The sequence below is a fragment of the Oncorhynchus nerka genome, linkage group LG18, assembly GCF_034236695.1.
Source record: "Oncorhynchus nerka isolate Pitt River linkage group LG18, Oner_Uvic_2.0, whole genome shotgun sequence".
In the NCBI taxonomy this organism is placed as follows: Eukaryota; Metazoa; Chordata; class Actinopteri; order Salmoniformes; family Salmonidae; genus Oncorhynchus; species Oncorhynchus nerka.
In genome coordinates this window covers 65,920,533-65,939,952 of record NC_088413.1, presented here as the reverse complement: position 1 = coordinate 65,939,952, position 19,420 = coordinate 65,920,533, and the positions used below count along the sequence as shown (strand labels likewise).

At 45.7% G+C, this 19,420-nt stretch overlaps 1 protein-coding gene across 2 annotated transcripts in view; it reads right to left on the bottom strand.

Annotated features, from left to right (window-relative positions):
- LOC115146347 (beta/gamma crystallin domain-containing protein 1-like) overlaps nucleotides 1-19,420 on the bottom strand; it is a 59,847-nt gene that overhangs the window by 13,526 nt on the left and 26,901 nt on the right. For both annotated transcript variants that reach the window (XM_029688374.2, XM_029688375.2), the window contains 10 exons: nucleotides 17,197-18,776; nucleotides 15,099-16,252; nucleotides 12,195-14,827; nucleotides 11,260-11,298; nucleotides 10,651-10,769; nucleotides 9,906-10,220; nucleotides 8,483-8,609; nucleotides 8,329-8,364; nucleotides 3,561-3,751; nucleotides 25-151 (listed from right to left, as the gene is read on the bottom strand). In XM_029688374.2, the coding sequence (XP_029544234.2) occupies nucleotides 25-151; nucleotides 3,561-3,751; nucleotides 8,329-8,364; nucleotides 8,483-8,609; nucleotides 9,906-10,220; nucleotides 10,651-10,769; nucleotides 11,260-11,298; nucleotides 12,195-14,827; nucleotides 15,099-16,252; nucleotides 17,197-18,776 (6,321 nt within the window). The remainder of the gene's footprint in view (nucleotides 1-24; nucleotides 152-3,560; nucleotides 3,752-8,328; nucleotides 8,365-8,482; nucleotides 8,610-9,905; nucleotides 10,221-10,650; nucleotides 10,770-11,259; nucleotides 11,299-12,194; nucleotides 14,828-15,098; nucleotides 16,253-17,196; nucleotides 18,777-19,420) is intronic.

Sequence of the window (19,420 nt, the reverse complement as noted above, 5' to 3'; positions counted from 1 at the left end):
ATAGATGAGAGTTCCAGTACTTACAGTGCGTACAGGGCGAAGTGACAGGAGCTGGTCTCCGTAGCCTCCCCACTCCCTCCAGTCAGGATACTCCCCCTCCTCCAGGAGATACTGGTGACCTTCAAACTCTGGTTCATCATAGCCAACCCAGCTACAGGGACAATCAGGAACACACAGGGTGATAGAGTAGATCTGACCCAGCTACAGGGACAATCAGGAGCACAGATGGCTCTATTTGGGCTAGTTTCAAACACTAGCCCAAATTTTTGTCATATAAAAAGCGTCACACTGGCATGTTCCAGCCCGCCAGATTCGGCAATTGACCTGTATTATATCAGCTCGCTTGCGCTCAGATGGGCGGGGTGGAAATACTTAAGGTGTGTCATTAAAAACATAATCCAAAGTGCTAATTTCAGGTAGCACTGATAGGGATATGTAAAACCAGCCAGAAGCTGATTTTAGCGGTAATGCAGTTGGTTATGGCATGAATTCTGACAGCGGAAAGGCAGCCTATCCAGACATGATGCACACTGCCCAGGTGCGCATGGTACAAGAGTAGCCTAATGTGCTTTTGGTGACTGTATACTTCGTATTTAGAAAAAACATTAAAAACTCATGTTTTTCCCCATTTTGTTTTATTTGATTAAAAACCAAGCATAGTTCTCCTCTCAATGAAGGCTTGTTTATCTGCCCAATACAACTGCAAATATCAAGTTGGAGAGGAGTAAAACAGTGATATATTATATTCCCTTTTTGTCTATGCATTGTAAGCATTTTTGCCATGCAGGTCCCATTTTGGACATCGGTAAACCCCTCCCCCCACCCCCCCCCCCCATGATGTAGGCTACATGTCCATGCCCATCATGAAACTAGAGATGAGAACATTGGTGAATACCGGTGAACCCCCACCCCATGATGTAGGCTACGTGTCCATGCCCATCATGAAACTAGAGATGAGAACATTGGTGAATACCGGTGAACCCCCACCCCATGATGTAGGCTACGTGTCCATGCCCATCATGAAACTAGAGATGAGAACATTGGTGAATACCGGTGAACTGGCTTGTTTTCCGTTTCATATGTTCAAAACCCAAGCCCTCCCTTTAAGCCTACTATATCGAAGGCTGGTTTTCAAATCAAAATCAAATCACATTTTATTAGTCACATACACGTGTTTAGCAGATGTTATTGTGGGTGTAGAGAAATGCTTGTGCTTCTAGCTCCGACAGTGCAGCAATATCTAACAAATAATATCTAACAGTTTCACAACAGCAATGTGTGTCTTTTTTTATCCTGGGGATGATGTCATTACATTTGACATTTATTTATTATTGTTGTTGTCTAACAAAAATGGATTGCTTGTTTTTCGTTTACATTTATTACAGCCAAACCTATTTGAATGATTCACCTTTCCGGTTTCATGGTGACAATGTCCGTGGCGCGCTTGGAATGCAACTTCTGGAGATGTGTGAATGCGATCTGATCTGTAAGATGTGTGAATGCGATCTGATCTGTAAAATGGTTCCGAATATATTCATAAAACATAGGCCTATTTGGGGGCACTATAACGGTGAGTGGACGTTCTCCATTTCTATTGATTTAGGATCTTTGTCCAGCTACTGTGAAAAGTTTGGATGAGCCACGAAACCCTCCATTGTTTCATATGCACACAGGGAGAAATTATGTTGCCTGTAAGTGTGACATAGCCTATTTAAAACAAGTCTCGTTTAGAATTTGATTCAAATGATTCATTCTCTTTTTAGGCCTTATCAATCATTTATTTAATCTTGTTTATTGACAATGTTTAGCATGTCCATGGCTCAGTCATAATGCAATTTAAAGTAGGCTTAGCCCCTATATCAGTGTGAATGCTATTGATGCCATGAAATTACTTAGAACAATGTGAACTGCAAATGGGTTCAAGTTTTAACGTTTAAATACACCACTTGATGCAACCACATATTTCGTCATTGGGGCGCGTTCTGATTGGCCAGTGAGGGGCCAAGCCTCGACATACCCACAACTTGTTCATTCATTTAAACCCAGGCCTTTCGCGCACTTACCAATAATTGTGATAGTGAAAATAGCTCAAATATTTCTAACACACACCTGAACCCTATAGCTCTACCACCTGTGCTTAATTTACCATTGCTTTAGGTTTGTTAAAATAAATCCCAGAGGGTGATGTTAGAACAGATCTGACCCAATACAGTATAAAATGAATTGACCGTTAACCTTTTTGGGATAGGGGGCAGCATTTTCACTTTTGGATGAATAGCGTGCCCAGAGTGAACTGCCTCCTACTCTGTCCCAGATGCTAATATATGCATATTATTATTGTTATTGGATAGAAAACACTCTGAAGTTTCTAAAACTGTTTGAATGATGTCTGTGAGAATAACAGAACTCGTTAGGAAGTGGGACATCTGAAGTTTGTAGTTTTTCAAAGCTTGGCCTACCGAATTCACATTGAGATATGGATAAAGTTGCACTTCCTACGGCTTCCACTAGATGTCAACCGTCTTTAGAAACTTGAATGAGGATTCTACTATAAAGGAGGGGCTCATGAGACCTCTTTGAGTCAGTGGTCTGGCAGAGTGCCTTGGTCTCATGACGCGCGCTCCTGACAGAGTTACCTCTCGTTCCAGTGCATTTCTTCAGACAAAGGAATTCTCAGGTTGGAACATTATTGATGTTTTATGTTAAAAACATCCTAAAGATTGATTGATTCCATATATCGTTTGACATGTTTCTAAAGGACTGTAACGGAACTTTTCGAGTTTTTGTCTGGACGAAGTGCCTGCGCCTCATGAAGATGGATTACTGGGCTGAACACGCTAACAACAAGTGGCTATTTGGACATAAATGATGGACTTTATGGAACAAATCAGTCATTTATTGTCGAACTGGGATTCCTGGGAGTGCCTTTTGATGAAGATCATCAAAAGTAAGTGAATATTTATGGTGTTATTTCTAACTTTGTTGACTCCAAAATGACGGATATTCCTCTGGCATATCTGACACAGCGGTTGCATTAATGAGAAGTCTATCTTTAATTCTGCGAATAACAGTTGTATCTTTTATCAATGTTTATTATGAGTATTTCTGCAAAATCACCGGATGTTTTGGAATCAAAACATTACTGCACGTGAAGCTTGGAATTCATGAAAGGTAAGTGGCGCCAATGTAAACTGAGATTTTTGGATATAAATATGCACATTATCGAACAAAACATACATGTATTGTGTAACATGATGTCCTATGAGTGTCATCTGATGAAGATCATCAAAGGTTAGTGATTAATTTTATCTATATTTCTGCTTTTTGCTTTTTTATTTATTATTTCTGCTATACTCCTATCTTTGGCTGGAAAAATGGCTGTGTGTTTTTTTGACTTGGTTATGACCTAACATAATCATATGTTGTGCCTCCGCTAGCGGAACCCCTGCTCTAGAAAGGTTAATCTGTGTTATGGCAGGTCAATATGGGCAGAGGAGGGTCATTTCATTACAATACTATTCCCTGCTGCATGTCAGCTGAGATCAACCACAAGTACTTACAGTCCACGAATGATCTTGATGGATCCCACAGAACACAAAGTCTTCCTTCTGACTGGATTACCTTCTGCCTCCTCCTCCACCACCTCCTCCACCCGCCCCTCTTTCTTCTCTCCTCCCTCTCTGAAGTCGTACACATCATCGTCAATCTCCACACACTCGCCCTCGAAGCACGGCCTCTCGTACACCAGAGCCTGAAGGAGAGAGAAGGGGTTAAAGTTGAGGCTGATGTGCTGAGGTGGGCAAAGTGATCTTGTCCATACCTGTCAACATCCCAGGGATGCATGCTCCTCATACCACAGATTCCACCCCCCTAGGCCCTGTACCTCTGGACAGAACACAACTGCCTGTCTGACAGTGCAATATTGAGCCCAGAGGGCTAGGTGGTACTTTTCCTAAACCATCAATCAATTGTTTATTTTAATGGTTGAACAAATGTTCAGCAGATATTGAGCCAAACTACTACATTATTAGCCCCTTGAAACCTATGAAATGCGCTTGCATATTTCTACATTTTAGACCTCATCTGGTCTGCCAGAATGTCCTAAACAAACAGCTCTACTGGCAACCACAGCCCAGCATGCAGAGACAACACACTTTTGTGCTATGTGCCCATAGAGCTGCCGGGGCACACATAGTTTTCTCACTAGTCACTAGTCAATCCACCTGAAACAACAGGCCTGTTGGTCTGTTTCACAATTAACAGATTTTATAAGACAGAGAACTTAGGATGACAGCTGTGCTATAATAATATGTGGTCCCATCATATCACAGCTAGTCTTCAGCCATGTCACGTTCTGACCTTTATTTCCTTTGTTTTGTCATTATTTAGTATGGTCAGGGCGTGAGTTGGGGTGGGCAGTCTATGTTTGTTTTTCTATGATTTGGGTATTTCTATGTTTCGGCCTAGTATGGTTCTCAATCAGAGGCAGGTGTCATTAGTTGTCTCTGATTGAGAATCATACTTAGGTAGCCTGGGTTTCACTGTGTGTTTGTGGGTGATTGTTCCTGTCTCTGTGTTTTGCACCAGATAGGGCTGTTTTGGGTTTTCACGTTTCTTGTTTTTGTTAGTTTGTTCATGTGAAGTGATTTATTAAAACATGAATCAAAACAACCACGCTGCGCTTTGGTCCGCCTGTACTTCACCACAGGAAAACCCTTACAGAATCACCCACCACAACAGGACCAAGCGGTGTGGTGAAAGACAGCAGCAGCAGGAGAAGCAACAGAGGCAGCAGCAGCAGCAGCAGTGGGAAAGGCTGCACTATTTGGATAAATGGACTTGGGAGGAGATCCTTGACGGGAAAGGACCTTGGGAACAGCCTGGAGAATATCGCCGCCCCAAAGAAGAGCTGGAGGCGGCGAAGGCGGAGAGGCGCTGGTATGAGGAGGCAGCACGGCGGCGTGGATGGAAGCCCGAGAGTCAGCCCCAAACATTTCTTGGGGGAGGGAACACAGGAAGTGTGGCGAAGCCAGGTAGGAGACCTGCGCCAACTTCCTGTGCTTACCGGGGGGCTGGAGAGACCGGGCAGGCACCGTGTTATGCTGTGAAGCGCACTTTGTCCCCAGTGCGGGTGCATAGCCCGGTGCGGTACATTCCAGCTCCGCGTATCGGCCGGGCTAGAGTGGGCATCGAGCCAAGTGCCATGAAGCCGGCTCTACGCATCTGGTCTCCAGTGCGTCTCCTTGGGCCGGCTTACATGGCACCAGCCTTGCGCACGGTGTCCCCGGTTCGCCTGCATAGCCCAGTGCGGGCTATTCCACCTCGCCGCACTGGCAGGGCAACCGGGAGCATTCAACCTGGTAGGGTTGGTCAGGCTCGGTGCTCAAGAGCTCCAGTGCGCCTGCACGGTCCGGTCTATCCGTCACCACCTCCACGCACCAGCCCTCCGGTGGCAGCCCCCCGCACCAGGCTGTCTCTCCGGCTCATCCTTACAGGTGCTCCCACCTGTCCAGCGCTGCCGGAGCCTTACTCCTCTCCAGCGCTGCCGGAGTCTCCCCCCTGTCCAGCGCTGCTAGAGCCTTCCTCCTCTCTGGCGCAGCCGGAGTCTCCCGCCTGTTCGGCGCTACCAGAGCTCCGCCCGTCAGTCCAGAGGCGCCAGAGCTACTCAGTCCAGCACTGTCAGAGCCTTCCTCTCCAGCGTTGCCGGAGTCTCCCGCCTGTCCGGCGCTGCTGCCGGAGTCTCCCGCCTGACCGGCGCTGCCAGAGCTCCCGCCCCTCATTCCAGAGGCACCAGAGCCCCTCATTCCAGAGGCGCCAGAGCCCCTCATTCCAGAGGCGTCAGAGCCCCTCATTCCAGAGGCGCCAGAGCCCCTCAGTCCAGCACTGCCAGAGCCTTTCTCTCCAGCGCCGTCTGAGCTACCCTTCTGCCCAGCGCCGTCTGAGCTACCCGTCTGCCCAGTGCCGCCAGTCTGCCCAGTGCCGCCAGTGCCGCCAGTCTGCCCAGCGCCGCCCCTCAGCCAGAGGCGCCAGAGCCCCTCAGCCCAGAGGCGCCGGAGCCCCTCAGCCCAGAGGCGCCAGAGCTGCCGCCCCTCTGTCCTGAGCAGCTGCCCCTCTGTCTCGAGCAGCTGCCCCTCTGTCCCGAGCTGCCCCTCTGTCCAGTGGGGTCATTGAGAGGGGTTGCCATGGTTAGAAAGCCACAGAGGCGGACAATAAGGCGGACTAAGACAATGGTGAAGTGGGGTCCGCGTCCCGCGCCAGAGCCACCACCGCGGACAGACGCCCACCCAGACCCTCCCCTGTAGGTTAAGGTTTTGCGGCCGGAGTCCACACCTTTGGGGGGGGGGGGGTACTGTCACGTTCTGACCTTTATTTCCTTTGTTTTGTCATTATTTAGTATGGTCAGGGCGTGAGTTGGGTTGGGCAGTCTATGTTTGTTTTTCTATGATTTGGGTATTTCTATGTTTCGGCCTAGTATGGTTCTCAATCAGAGGCAGGTGTCATTAGTTGTCTCTGATTGAGAATCATACTTAGGTAGCCTGGGTTTCACTGTGTGTTTGTGGGTGATTGTTCTTGTCTCTGTGTTTTGCACCAGATAGGGCTGTTTTGGGTTTTCACGTTTCTTGTTTTTGTTAGTTTGTTCATGTGAAGTGATTTATTAAAACATGAATCAAAACAACCATGCTGCGCTTTGGTCCGCCTCTCCGTCAATGGAAGAAATCCCTTACAAGCCATGTCACCAGAGAAAAGCCAAGCATTTGGATATTATGAGGTTTTGTGGTAAGAGGCGATTGCAGTTGTTAAAAGTTCCCACTGTCATTCACAGACTGTTTAAAAAAAATGTATCCTTAAAACTTCTTGTGGCTAGGGGTTCCGCTAGCTGAAACTTTAAAAAAATAGAAACAGAACTTTCATACATTCACAAGTGCAATACACCAAATTAAAGCTTAACTTCTTGTTAATCTACCCATCGTGTCCAATTTCAAAAAGGCTTTACAGCGAAAGCACAACATATGATTATGTTAGGTCAGAGCCTGGTCACAAAAACACATACTGTACATCCATTTTCCAGCTAAAGAGAGGAGTCACAAAAAGCAGAAATAGAGATAAAATTAATCACTAACCTTTGATGATCTTCATCGGATGGCACTGATAGGACTTCATGTTACACAATACATGTATGTTTTGGTCGATAAAGTGCATATTTCTATCCAAAAATCTCAGTTTACATTGGCGCGTTACGTTCAGTAATGTTTTGCTTCCAAAACATCCGGTGATTTTGCAGAGCCACATCAATTTACAGAAATAGTCATAAACTTTAATATAAGATACAAGTGTCATGCACAGAATTAGATATATACTTCTCCTTAATGCAACCGCTGTGTCAGATTTCAAAAAAACTTTCAGGAAAAAGCAAACCATGCAATAATCTGAGTACACCGCTCAGACAACAAAACAAGCCATACAGATATCCGTCATGTTGGAGTCAACAGAAGTCAGAAAGAGCGTTATAAATATTCACTTACCTTTGATGATCTTCATCAGAATGCACTCCCAGGAATCCCAGTTCCACAATACATTTTTGATTTGTTCGATAAAGTCCATTTACGTCCAAATACCTCCTTTTGTTAGCGCGTTCAGTTCACAAATCCAAACTCACGATGGGCGGGCAAGTCCAGGCGAAAGTTCAGAAGAAAAGTCATATTACAGTTCTTAGAAACATATCAAACAATATATAGAATCAATCTTTAGGATGTTTGTTTTTTTAACCCTCTTCAATAATGTTCCAACCAGAGAATTCCTTTGTCTGTAGAAATGCATTGGAACAGAGCTAACTCTCACATGAGCGTGCATGATCAGCTCATGCCCCTCTGGCAGACCTCTGACTCATTCAGCTCCCATACCCCCCTCCTTCATAGTAGAACCAAACAAGGTTCTAAAGACTGTTGACATCTAGTGGAAGCCTTAGGAAGTGCAATATGACCCCGTAGACACTGTATATTTGATAGGCAATGAGTTGAAAAACTACAAACCTCAGATTTCCCACTTCCTGGTTGGACTTTTCTCAGGTTTCCGCCTGCCATATGAGTTCTGTTATAGTCACAGACATCATTCAAACAGTTCTAGAAACTTCAGAGTGTTTTCCATCCAAATGTACTAATAATATGCATATATTAGCAACTGGGCCTGAGTAGTAGGCAGTTTACTCTGGGAACGCTTTTCATCCAAACGTGAAAATGCTATCCCAAACAGGTTTTAAACATTGATGTAAATATGAATGGTCATAGGAATAGCTATAAAAACAGGATAATTCAAAGAGGGGAAGCATACCTTTACTTCATTAGGATGCTCCACCTTTATCCCACCCTGTAAGAGATGGAAAATCACACAGGCCTTTAGCATCATGGAGATAAAACAGTAGAATAGACAGTAAGGGGACAGTGTTTTTTAAAAGATAATTAAGAATGACATAATGATCCAGTACCATTTTGAGTGTTTTCAGCGATCCAATGAAGGGCTGAGGGAATGCCCAGGCCTCTGGACAGGGGTACTCGCCCGCCTCCAACACCGATAAGAGACCCCCAAACCCTGGGTCACCATACACCAGCCAGCTATGGGATAGCAACAAGGGCCACACACAAACAAAGATTAGACACTTGTACAAGACACTAAATCACACCCTTGTTCTTCAGCTGTCATGTAAATATTAACTTTAAAACGCATCCAAATACGATTTCAGGCCATTTGCACTATGATTCGACAACACACCTAAGACAGACAGACATGAGCAGATTCACTAAACTACATACAAAATAATCAACATACACCGTTAGCAACGCTTTTTCTATCTAGAACCTAAAAGAGTTATTCGGCTGTTCCCATTTGATAAACCTTTGAAGAACCCTTTTCGGTTCCAGGTAGAACCCCTTTGGGTTCCATTTAGAACCCTTCCACAGGGGGGTTTACATGGAGCTCAAAAATGTTCTACCTGGAACCAAAAAGGGTTCTCCTATGGGGACAGTCGAAGACCCTTTTGGAACCCTTTTTTGGAACCCTTTTTTTCTAAGAGTGTAGCAGCACCAAGGTACTGTCTACAAAAAACAACAACATGTTTGTGACTGAGATAACATCTCCTAACAGCAAATGATGTCATTCCAACAAGCACATGCAGGCCAGCCTGAATTCCAATGAGAAAAGTGAAGAAAGATCAGCCTCCATGACAAGAGATGCAAAAAAAACGCATACACACTATAGTGAGTGAAAATGCTAAATTTTAGTTTGCACACCATTTCTTTTTTTAAATGTAAAAACATTTTTTTACCTGTTTTTCGTGGTATCCAATTGTTTTAGTAGCTACTATCTTGTCTCATCGCTACAACTCCCATACGGGCTCAGGAGAGATGAAGGTTGAAAGTCATGCGTCCTCCGATACACAACCCAACCAAGCCGCACTGCTTCTTAACGCAGCGAGCATCCAACCCGGAAGCCAGCCGCACCAATGTGTCGGAGGAAACACTGTGCACCTGGCAACCTTGGTTAGCGTGCACTGCGCCTGGCCGGCCACAGTAGATGAGCGTTGAGACAAGGATATCCATACCGGCCAAGCCCTCCCTAACCCAGACGACGCTAGGCCAATTGTGCGTCGCCCCACAGACCTCCCAGTCGCAGCCGGTTGCGACAGAGCCTGGGCGCGAACTCAGGGTCTTTGGTGGCACAGCTGGCACTACAGTACAGCACCCTTAACCACTGTGCCACCCGGAGGGCCTGTATCATCCATCTCAACACGCTTTTGAACATTAGCAAGCCTGCTGGGGCAAGTATAGTATATTGAATTGAATTGAATAATGAAGCAAATTCTTTACTAAGATTTGAACCTACAACCTTGTTAGAATGAAGGTAGAACTTACACTCCAGAGTGGACCTTGATGGAGCCGGTGTTCTGTATGTTCCCATAAGAGCAGATCTCAATAGTGTCGTCGCAGAAGGATGTCATTCTCCCCAGACCATTCACTTCAGTGAACAGGTCAATCCGAGGTAGACTGTAGTCCCTCACTGCCAGGCGGATAGATCCGATGACCATGGGTGAGGTTGGCACAGGCAGACCCATGTGATCCAGTGCCCCTGGTGTCACCTCCTCTGCCCACACGTTGACCAGCTCCATGGGCCCCTCCTCCAGGGCGATGGTCCGCCCCTGGAACCTTGGCTTCTCATACAGCAGCCAGCTACAGGGACAGGATGTGATGACACACTGAGAGACATGTTCCCAACAGTCACAAAATATTGAGTTGCTGTCATGCGTCTTTAACATGAGACATTAATCAATTAATAATGTAATAGAGGATTGTGACAAGTTCAAAATTGAAGATTTGTATGAAATAAAGCATTAATTTATGGAATACAGAGTGAGGGAATGAGGAATGAAGTTTGTCCCCAACAAACTATTGTCATTAGTTACCACAGCCACAAAGTCATAGCCTATTTCTACAATTTACCTTCTTAAAATGTCATTTTAAACCTAACCTTAACCACAGTACTAACCTTCTGCCTAACCTTAAAATTAAGACCAAAAAGCAACAACCAAAAATGTACGATATAGACAACTCTTACTTTGTGGCTGTTGTAACCGGTGACAATCACAACAAATAGTCTTACCATCCCCTGATGACCCTGACTGAGATGACAGGAGACAGCTTCATCATGGAGGCATCCTCTACGTCCCCAAACACCTCGTAGGCCTCTCCTTCAAACTGAGCCTGCTCATGGAGCACTATCTACAACAGGATGTAGAGATTTACAGTAAGTACATCTCATGGTCATTACAACATGCAACAGGATGTAGAGATTTACAGTAAGTACATCTCAACATGCAACAGGATGTAGAGATTTACAGTAAGTACATCTCATGGTCATTACAACATGCAACAGGATGTAGAGATTTACAGTAAGTACATCTCATGGTCATTACAACATGCAACAGGATGTAGAGATTTACAGTAAGTACATCTCATGGTCATTACAACATGTGACACTTGGTGATTGTATCATTGTCACTTTCTGATACAATAGACTGAGTTGAATACTGCAGACGTTTTATGAAATATCTTTCCAGATAATCACCATAAAATATCAAAAGTATATGAGAATAAATAATGTAGAACTCCCCAACACACAACTAGTTGTAAACCTTGCATCATATCGTGTTACTATAAAACACTGGACGGTGGATGCAGTATTTTGTTTTGACTGTAAAGTCAATCGTACCTTCCCAGGCCGTTTGTGGAACCCTCTCACTTCTGGAATCTGAAAAAGAAAAGAAAGAATGCTGACTTTCATTTTCCTCTGAGGGACTGGGGGGTGGAAAAGCACCCTGTGTATTTCCTGTACTCACGGCAGAACACTGGACTGCCTCCAGATAGAAATAACTCAACAAAAGACTACCAGTTATACATTTGCCAGCTTAAAAACATCAATAGTTAGCAGCCTACATGCCATGTACTGTACATTAGTGTGTAAGAGCAAACCAACATTGGTCTACACACGCTGGGCAGAAAGTAAGATGGCAGTCATGTAAGCAAAACAACGTGAGAGAAGTAGGCTTATTTGCATGTTTGTTTGCCTGGTCTGAGCATTAAAATGTATGTACAAAATGGAGTGGTTCTGGCGAAGGCATATATAAACGTTTATTGAGGTATGCCTCTTCTTGTCTTTACTTGCAAACAATTCATGACTTGTTTCTCAGAGTCATAACTTGTAAACGTCTAAAACTTTTTATTGTATTTCAACATTCCAAAATACAAAGCTGGACCTGATTTGATTAAGTGGCGTGTTGCCATGGAGATACTTTAGATGCCTGTACAAAGTGAACAGGATCTGAAGTATCTGCTCAGCCCATTAAACAATGCCCTGCAGGTCAGAACTCATTTAGTTGTAAAACTGAATCCTCTGTTTCCAGAAGTAAAGCAGTACTGAGAGAATATGAGAGACTCGGGCAGGTAGAGACAACCATAGATATGTCTCAATCATGCAATTTTAGTCTCTATGGAAAAAAAACAACGTATTTCTCAATCTAGTACAAAGTACCCGTCAATAGAGATTTTAGATGGATAAATAAAATAACATAGATACATACAGTACAGTAATGATGCAAAACCCCAAACTGTCAGTTGGCTTCATGCAGTCTTGTCTGAGACTCTTACCTTAGGGTTGGCTGCAGGAAGACCATTCAGAGGGGCCTGTGGGATGTGGTTGGTGGCTGGATGAAGTCCTAAGGTAAGTCCCTTTAGTCCAGTACCGTGACCTAAGCCCATTATAGGGCTAGCCATTGTACTCTGTGTAGCACTACTCTGTGAGGATCCTTTGTCTGTCCTGAGATACTGCTCCAGGGGATCTGGCAGCTTTAGCTCAGTGAACAAGGGGAGAGGAGTAGGTGAGGAAGGACTGATTATTGACTCACCAGTTGCAACCACACCCATACTCAGGCCCGGATTCATACTTCTCCAACCCGCCCTTTCTGGCACTGTGCCCTGGGTGGTAGGAGAGGGAGGAGCACCATTAGAGACTGAGGAGGAAGGATCCCCTTTGTTCCTTCTGGAAGTCCTGGGGGAGCTCAATAGGTTGGAGAGCAGGGACATCCTTCCTAGCCGTGACGTGAGCTGACCGGTTTCTTCCCCTTGCTCCTCTTTCTTCTCTACTTCCCTCTTCCCCTCTACTTTAATGTTCACCTCCTCATCTTTCCCATCTGTTTGACACCCTGGTTTTCTCCGGGCTCTAGATGGAGACTGGAGGGCTTTGAAGAGAAGGCTGTCCTCTGCATTAGCCCTTCTTGGCTGTGTCTTCTCCTCCCTGGCCTGTTTCTTTATCAACATGGCCGGGGTTTCTTCATCCTTGGTCCTCTTTTTCAGGCCAAACTGGAAGCCATCAGCGTCAAAAGGCTTCTCGAAGCGGTCCTCCTTGATGGCGGGCAGGGCAAAGGGGGGCGAGGAGGTCTTGGCATGGTCATGGTGCCTCTTGGGGGGCAGGGGAAAGGGGGTGCCCAGTTCCTTAATGCTCCTGATGAAGTCATCCACGTTGTCAATCTCAGCCAGACTCTCATCCTCGCTGGCTGAACAGTCTAGCCTTCTCTTGGTCTCCCTCTTCTGCTCCTGTTTTGAGCCGCGCTCCACGTTCAGCCAGCTGGACGGAGATTCCTGTTTCAGAGGGAGAGGTTTAGAGGGAGAGGGGAGCTTCAGAGGAGTTGGCAGCTGAAGAGGCAGCTCAGCCTTGGGGTTTGCTTTTGTCGTTTTAGGGGGTTCTTTGAGGAGCAAGACCTTCTCCTGAGCTTTTGTTCTTATGGATTTTGAGTCCTGTTTTGTGTCTAATATCTTAGTCGCTCCTTCGCTGGGTCTTTCTTCTTGTTTTGTCACTTTCTCCTTCTGATCTTTTGTAGTTATGGTCTTTGATTCCTGTTTGGCATCCATCTTAGTAACTGTGCTCTTAGTTGCCGCCTCACCCAGTTTGTCCTCTTTGTTTTCTTTGTGTGGCCCGCTATGTGCATCTGCCAAATTCTGTGTCAGTGAAGGAAGCTCTTTGTTCAGTTGGACCTCACCATTTTTAATTGGTTTCAGAACAATCGCAGGCTCTGTTATGATGTCGGAGACCTTCACTGGCTCTCCCCCCTTCTGTACTTCAGTCTCTTTCCCAGACACTATGGATATATCAGAAACTATGCCATTACGAATAGGTACTATATCGGGGGTTTGAGCATTAGCTAGTTTCTTCGATTTTTCCTCTGATCCAAAGATGGGTGACTGTGTTGCCGTATCTTGACTCTCTCTTCTTTCAACCACAGTGGAGGCGTTTTTGGGTGAGCTATCCTTTGCTACATCCAGGCCATGTTCCACAGGCTGATTCGTATTGGATATCCCTTCCCCAGCACTAAGTATGAGCTTCTCTGAAGCTGTAGAAGTATTTTCATTGTACTCATCACTTTTCTGATTAGCTTGGTCCTCAGTGTCAGTATGAATGTGGTCAGTCAATTCAGGCTTGGTTGATGTATATATTACTTCCTCATGGGTAGGTGTGCTTGAGGCAGACACAATGAGGCTTGGTTCAGTTGGGCGTTTCTCCAGGACTACACCTGGGCTTACAGGACCCATCTGCTGCAGTGGTGTATTGGTTAAGGCTTCCACATAGTTGTGGTCACTCTCTGTCTCGGATGAGAGATCTGCGTATGGTTTGGTTTGTTGTTCCTTTGTAATACAGGTAGTTTTGACTGATATCGATTTTTTTTGTCCATTTTCAGATATTTTATCCATTTTTGTTTCAGGTGTACTACTACTGCTCCTGTCCTCTAGTGATTTATTTGTTCCAGTGACTGCTGGTTCATCTGTTTGATCATTTACAAACAGTTGCTGGTGTGTTGCTGGTGTGGTTTGTTGATCATCTATTTGAGAGTCATCTGTGACCAGTGACACATGATCTTGTATGGATTTAGATTGTGTTTCAGAGTTCATAGTTTGCTCATATTTCTTGAGGGGCTTGCTGGGCTTGCCTTTCGGGGGAGTTACCTGACGGAACATTGCACGCTTGCTAGCCACAGTCACAGAATCACTTGGATCTTTCACTGGACTTTTCAAACTCAGTGGTGAAGTCTTCCCAGAATCATCAGCAGTCATGTCCATGGTGGGAGATGTGATGTTACTCTTCTTCTTAAGTCCAAGGGAGGCGGGTTTCTCTGGCTTGGTTGGTAACAGTGAGGGAGGGGTGGGTGTGTCCCCGTCAACACGGGGGGTGCTCTTATTGGAGGCCTGTTGGGGCAGGTTTGTTTGCAAAGGGCAGGGCAGCTTGCTTCCTGTTGGTGATACAATAGTCAGACAGTTAGTATAGCAGTTTGTTGGTTAGTTTTCATAATGCATTGCAAAATGAGAGCTATCCCTTTCTCTTAAATATGTGACATTTACAATTCCTCTTGTCCATCAAAGAAATTAAACCATTGGATAATTTTGAAACATTACCACCACTAAACACATAACTAAAATGTGTTAGCTAGACAGGGGCTATGAATAAGCAGACAGAATCTTATCAATATCCCATGTTCAAAATCCATGAGAAGTTTGTCTTACCCTTCTCAGGTTCAGTGGTCATTGTCTCATCTGGGGGCATTTCCTCTGGGCTGGGAAGCTCCTGCTGCTTTGGGCTGGTTGGTGTGGAAGGCCTACTATTGACAACTGATGCTCTCTCAGTGGTCTTGGTAGTTTTACTCCCTGTGTCGATGGTTTGGAGTTTGCCGTCTTTCATCTTTCTGACCAGAGACAAAGAGTTAGGGGCTTTGGGTAACCGGCTCTTTGGTATCATGCTGCTGTTGGTGCTGTCTGGGCGTGTGGGAGCCTGCTTTTTGACATCTTTGGGTTCACTTGTTTTGGCTATGTCAGTGTTGTTGTCCTCAGGGTCTTTTTCCATCCCATTGGATAGGTTTACCTTATCTGAGTTCACAGGTGACATGACTGGTACTTTAGTAGGTGATGCCTCTTCTGGCGTAACAGGCCCTGGAGTTGGTTTCCCCCCTGAACCCACTTCATTCACCTCCTCGGTGATAGGCTTTTTGTCTGTTTTAATCATTAAATGTTTAGGTTTAGGGGTCTTCTGGGGTTTGGAACCAAGCACAGGTAAAAACACAGCCACTGAAACATCAACCACTGAGGTTGTGCCTGGTGACAGTGGAGGTTTTGATACAGCTTCTGTCTGTGACTTTTTGGGAATTTTCGACTTGGGGCTGTCGGTGACCTCTGTTTTTCCTGCGGTGGGTTGATCCTTTAACGTAGGTGACATAACCTTTGTTTTCTCACTGCCATCATTAGGTGTCCTTTGTGATGGAGCCCCACTAGAAATCCCTGCCTTTCCACCATCTTTCAGACCCTTTCCCTTAGCCATGCCCAGGACAGCTTTGGACTTGGGTCCAACCGGAGGAGGGGGGCACTTTGACCGACTGGCTACATTGCCTACTTTGTCACCTGGTTTAGACGGGGTGTTCTGGGTCGTCCCCTGACATCTAACCCTTGAACCTCCTGTGTTGGGCTGTGTTTTACGTCCTGGCATAGTTGTGGTTGGAGAGGCCTCATCCAGCTCTGGGGTTGGGGACGTTGGGGAACTGTCTACAGCCATGGGGTCATGTTGTCTTCGATCAGAGTCTGTACCCTTGGTTATCTCCCCAGCAGTGATGATACAGTCATTGTTTGGTTCCTTGAGGTCTACATAAACTTTTTGGGGGCTTGGCGAGCTGTTTAGAGAAGAGAGAAAATGTGTGATTAACTTTGAGGACAGGAGGGTAAAATAATTTAGTGTGCAGAACAAACTTGTCACCACAAACAGGTGTTGTAACTACATTGATAGGGTACTTCATTTATACCAACCATTATAAAACCAAATAAACATGTTATTCGGATAAGGAAAAACAGCCTTTAGCAATACGTGCAAAGTGAACCTGAAATAAATCTTTCTGCACTGAGTAGCTTGACCAACTGCTCTCACTTAAAACTTCCAGCAGTGCAGAACATCTCCTCAGGTATCAGTAGAACAATAAATCCATGGATGAATTCCAAGCATTTTAATCTAAAAAACAGGCTACATCACATTAATATGATACAACAAAAAGCATGCCTTGTGGCATTACTATGCCTGAAAGATATGTGGATATCAGAATGGTGTGCCTTACTTTTGTCAGCCTTGTACTGAGTCTACTCATTAAACCCTTTAGTCAAACAAAGTGACTAGTTGCTTCTGTCATTAGTCATCATTCAAGATGAAAATAAAACATGGAGTAAAGCTCCATTTTGATTGAAATAAAACAGTTCATTTGAACAACTGACTTAACAATGTAAGGTAGTGTACTGACTGGGTTGTAAAGTGCACACTATTTTGTGACAATAACATAGGAAGATACAGTATGGTTGCATAGTCGATGACCTGTAGTAGTACGATCAGTAATCATGTAGTCCAAGTAAAGTATACATTAAGTAATGTGACATTTTAATGACGCAGGACTTTTTCAGCTGTACTAAGAACTGCTGTTATTGTTCTCCTCTGGTACAAATAGGCACAGCTCAGGTGTTTTTTTCTTTCTCTCACTCAATCTTTCAATCGCTCTCTCAATCTCTCTTTCTCACTTTAGGATCAAAACACTCTTTAAAAAGACCAAAGAAAATGTAAAATAAAGATACTCACAGTTTCACCTCTGACTTCTGAGGAATCTTTGAAGCCAAGTCTGCGATGTCATTATTTTCTAGCTCTGTTTTTGTCTGCTCGTCCCCGTCAAAACTGTGCTCAGGGCTCACATACACCTTCTTAGGGAAAAGCTTCTCACTGCGGGACAGTTTCACACTCCTGCACTTTTCCTCTTTGCTCAGGGCCATCTGGTACTCTAGAGGGGTGCTGCTCTCTGAGTCTGTGCCTAGACTGTTCGCCTCTGGCTGGGCTTTGTTTGTTGTTTTGGACTCCTTGGAGGCTGGCGCTGTAGATACAGACAGCTTTGGCTTTGGCTCTCTGCCACTGGCATCTGCTGCTGATACTGCTGAAGGAGTTAGAGTGGCCAGGACACCTGCAGTATCAGGGTACTCCACAGGGGCCACAGTCATAGGTATGGCCAGGACACCTGCAGTATCAGGGTACTCCACAGGGGCCACAGTCATAGGTATGGCCAGGACTGAATGCGAATTTACACTCTTCCTCTTCCCCTTCCTCTCCCCCTCCTCTTCTCCCAGGTGTGTTTCCACCCACAAGGCTTTGTGTAGCTTCACTGGTGAGTCCTGCGTCGCCCCCTCCTCTCCCCCATGTAACGTGGTCTGTGTGGGGGGAGCTGTTTCAGTCGAGCTGCTGCTGGTGGATTTCAGAGCCCTCCTCCTGTTTTTCTTCCCCATGGCTGGGCTGTCCTTCCCCTCCTCCCCCTCTGGTTGGGGATCTGAGGAGGACGGGGTGTGTGACTGAGAGCCTACAGTCACTCCCACCAGGTAACTCCCCTTCCCTCCAACAGATGTTTTCAGGGAGGTCTTTTTAGACTCTGTGACCAAAGAGGTGAAGTCAGCCTTAAGGTGAGATTGGGAGAGCTCAAACGACCTGAGGGTGTTTTGGACCACTGGGCTGCCCCCTCCAGACCCCTCTCTGTCTTTCACAGTGGTTTGTTCCAGATGTACCTGCAGCCTCCTGCTCGCCTCTCCCACTATGTCCTCAGTGGGGCTGAGCCCTGGGACTTGGTCTGCTCCGGAGGAGGACGAGTTCGTGGGAGTCAGATTCCAAGAATTCCTGTCGGACTCTCCGTCTGCCTCTGCCTCGGCCCGGCTCGCCCTGCACACCTGCACCTCCCTCACGCTGCCACGACCGCTGCTGTCGCTGCCTGCAAACAAAAGGTCCCCTCTGTCCACCACCACCAGAGAGGCTAGGCTGGAGGTACCAGGGCTGGAGCTGGTACTGAACACCGATCCCTCCTCCTGGAGCTCTGACAAACTTCCTTGCACTGGCCCAGCTCCGGCTTCCACTACCTCCCCCTCTCTCCGGGTGGTGGTGGGGGTCCTTTGCCAGTCTTCCTGTGGAGGTTGGTGGGGGGAGAGAGGAGAACCAGGGGACTGAGGGGAGACGGGAGAACCAGGGGACTGGGGGGAGACAGGAGAACCAGGGGACTGGGGGGAGCCTGGAGAGCCAGGACCAAGCCAGGATCCATCCTCTGAGTCTGCTGAGAGTGAACCGCTCCGGCTCTTCTTCTTCTTTATGGAAAAAAAACTGCCGATGCGGTTCAACACTCTGTCTGAGCTCTTGGAGGAGACAGAGAAAAAAAATGGAAAGATAAATACCCAGATGGAGAACAGACACACCTGTTGTTTTTGGCACAGTTGTACAAATAACCACAGACGTTAGTTCCCCTCTCCCTTTTTGTCCTTGAAAAAGCTGGGTTCTCCAACCCTATTCCTGGAGAGCCACCGTCCAGTAGGTTTTTGCTCCAACCCTTATCTAGCACGCCTGATTGTAATAATTATCTGGTTGAATATCTGAATCAGGTTAGTTACAACTGGGGTTTGAACGAAAACTTACAGGGGGGTAGCGCTCCAGGAACAGGTTTTAGAGAGCCCTGATATGAGGTGTTCTCAATGATGTAGTACATTTACATAGAATAGATGAATTCTCTGATTAACGCAATAACCTTAAATCCTTAACATCAACTATTACCTCTAAGATTCCGTAAATATTTGATCACAATTTATTTGGATAGTTCTTATGTAGATGCTATACAGATGGTCATACTATCAACAAATTATCTGATAATCAACTGACTATCTATTGATAAACAACTGCCTGCTAAGGTTACGGTTAAGGCAAGGTTTAGAATAAGGGTAAGGGTTACGATTAGGGATAGTGTTAGGGTAAGGCTTAAGTTTAGGGTTAGGATAAGGGTTAGTGT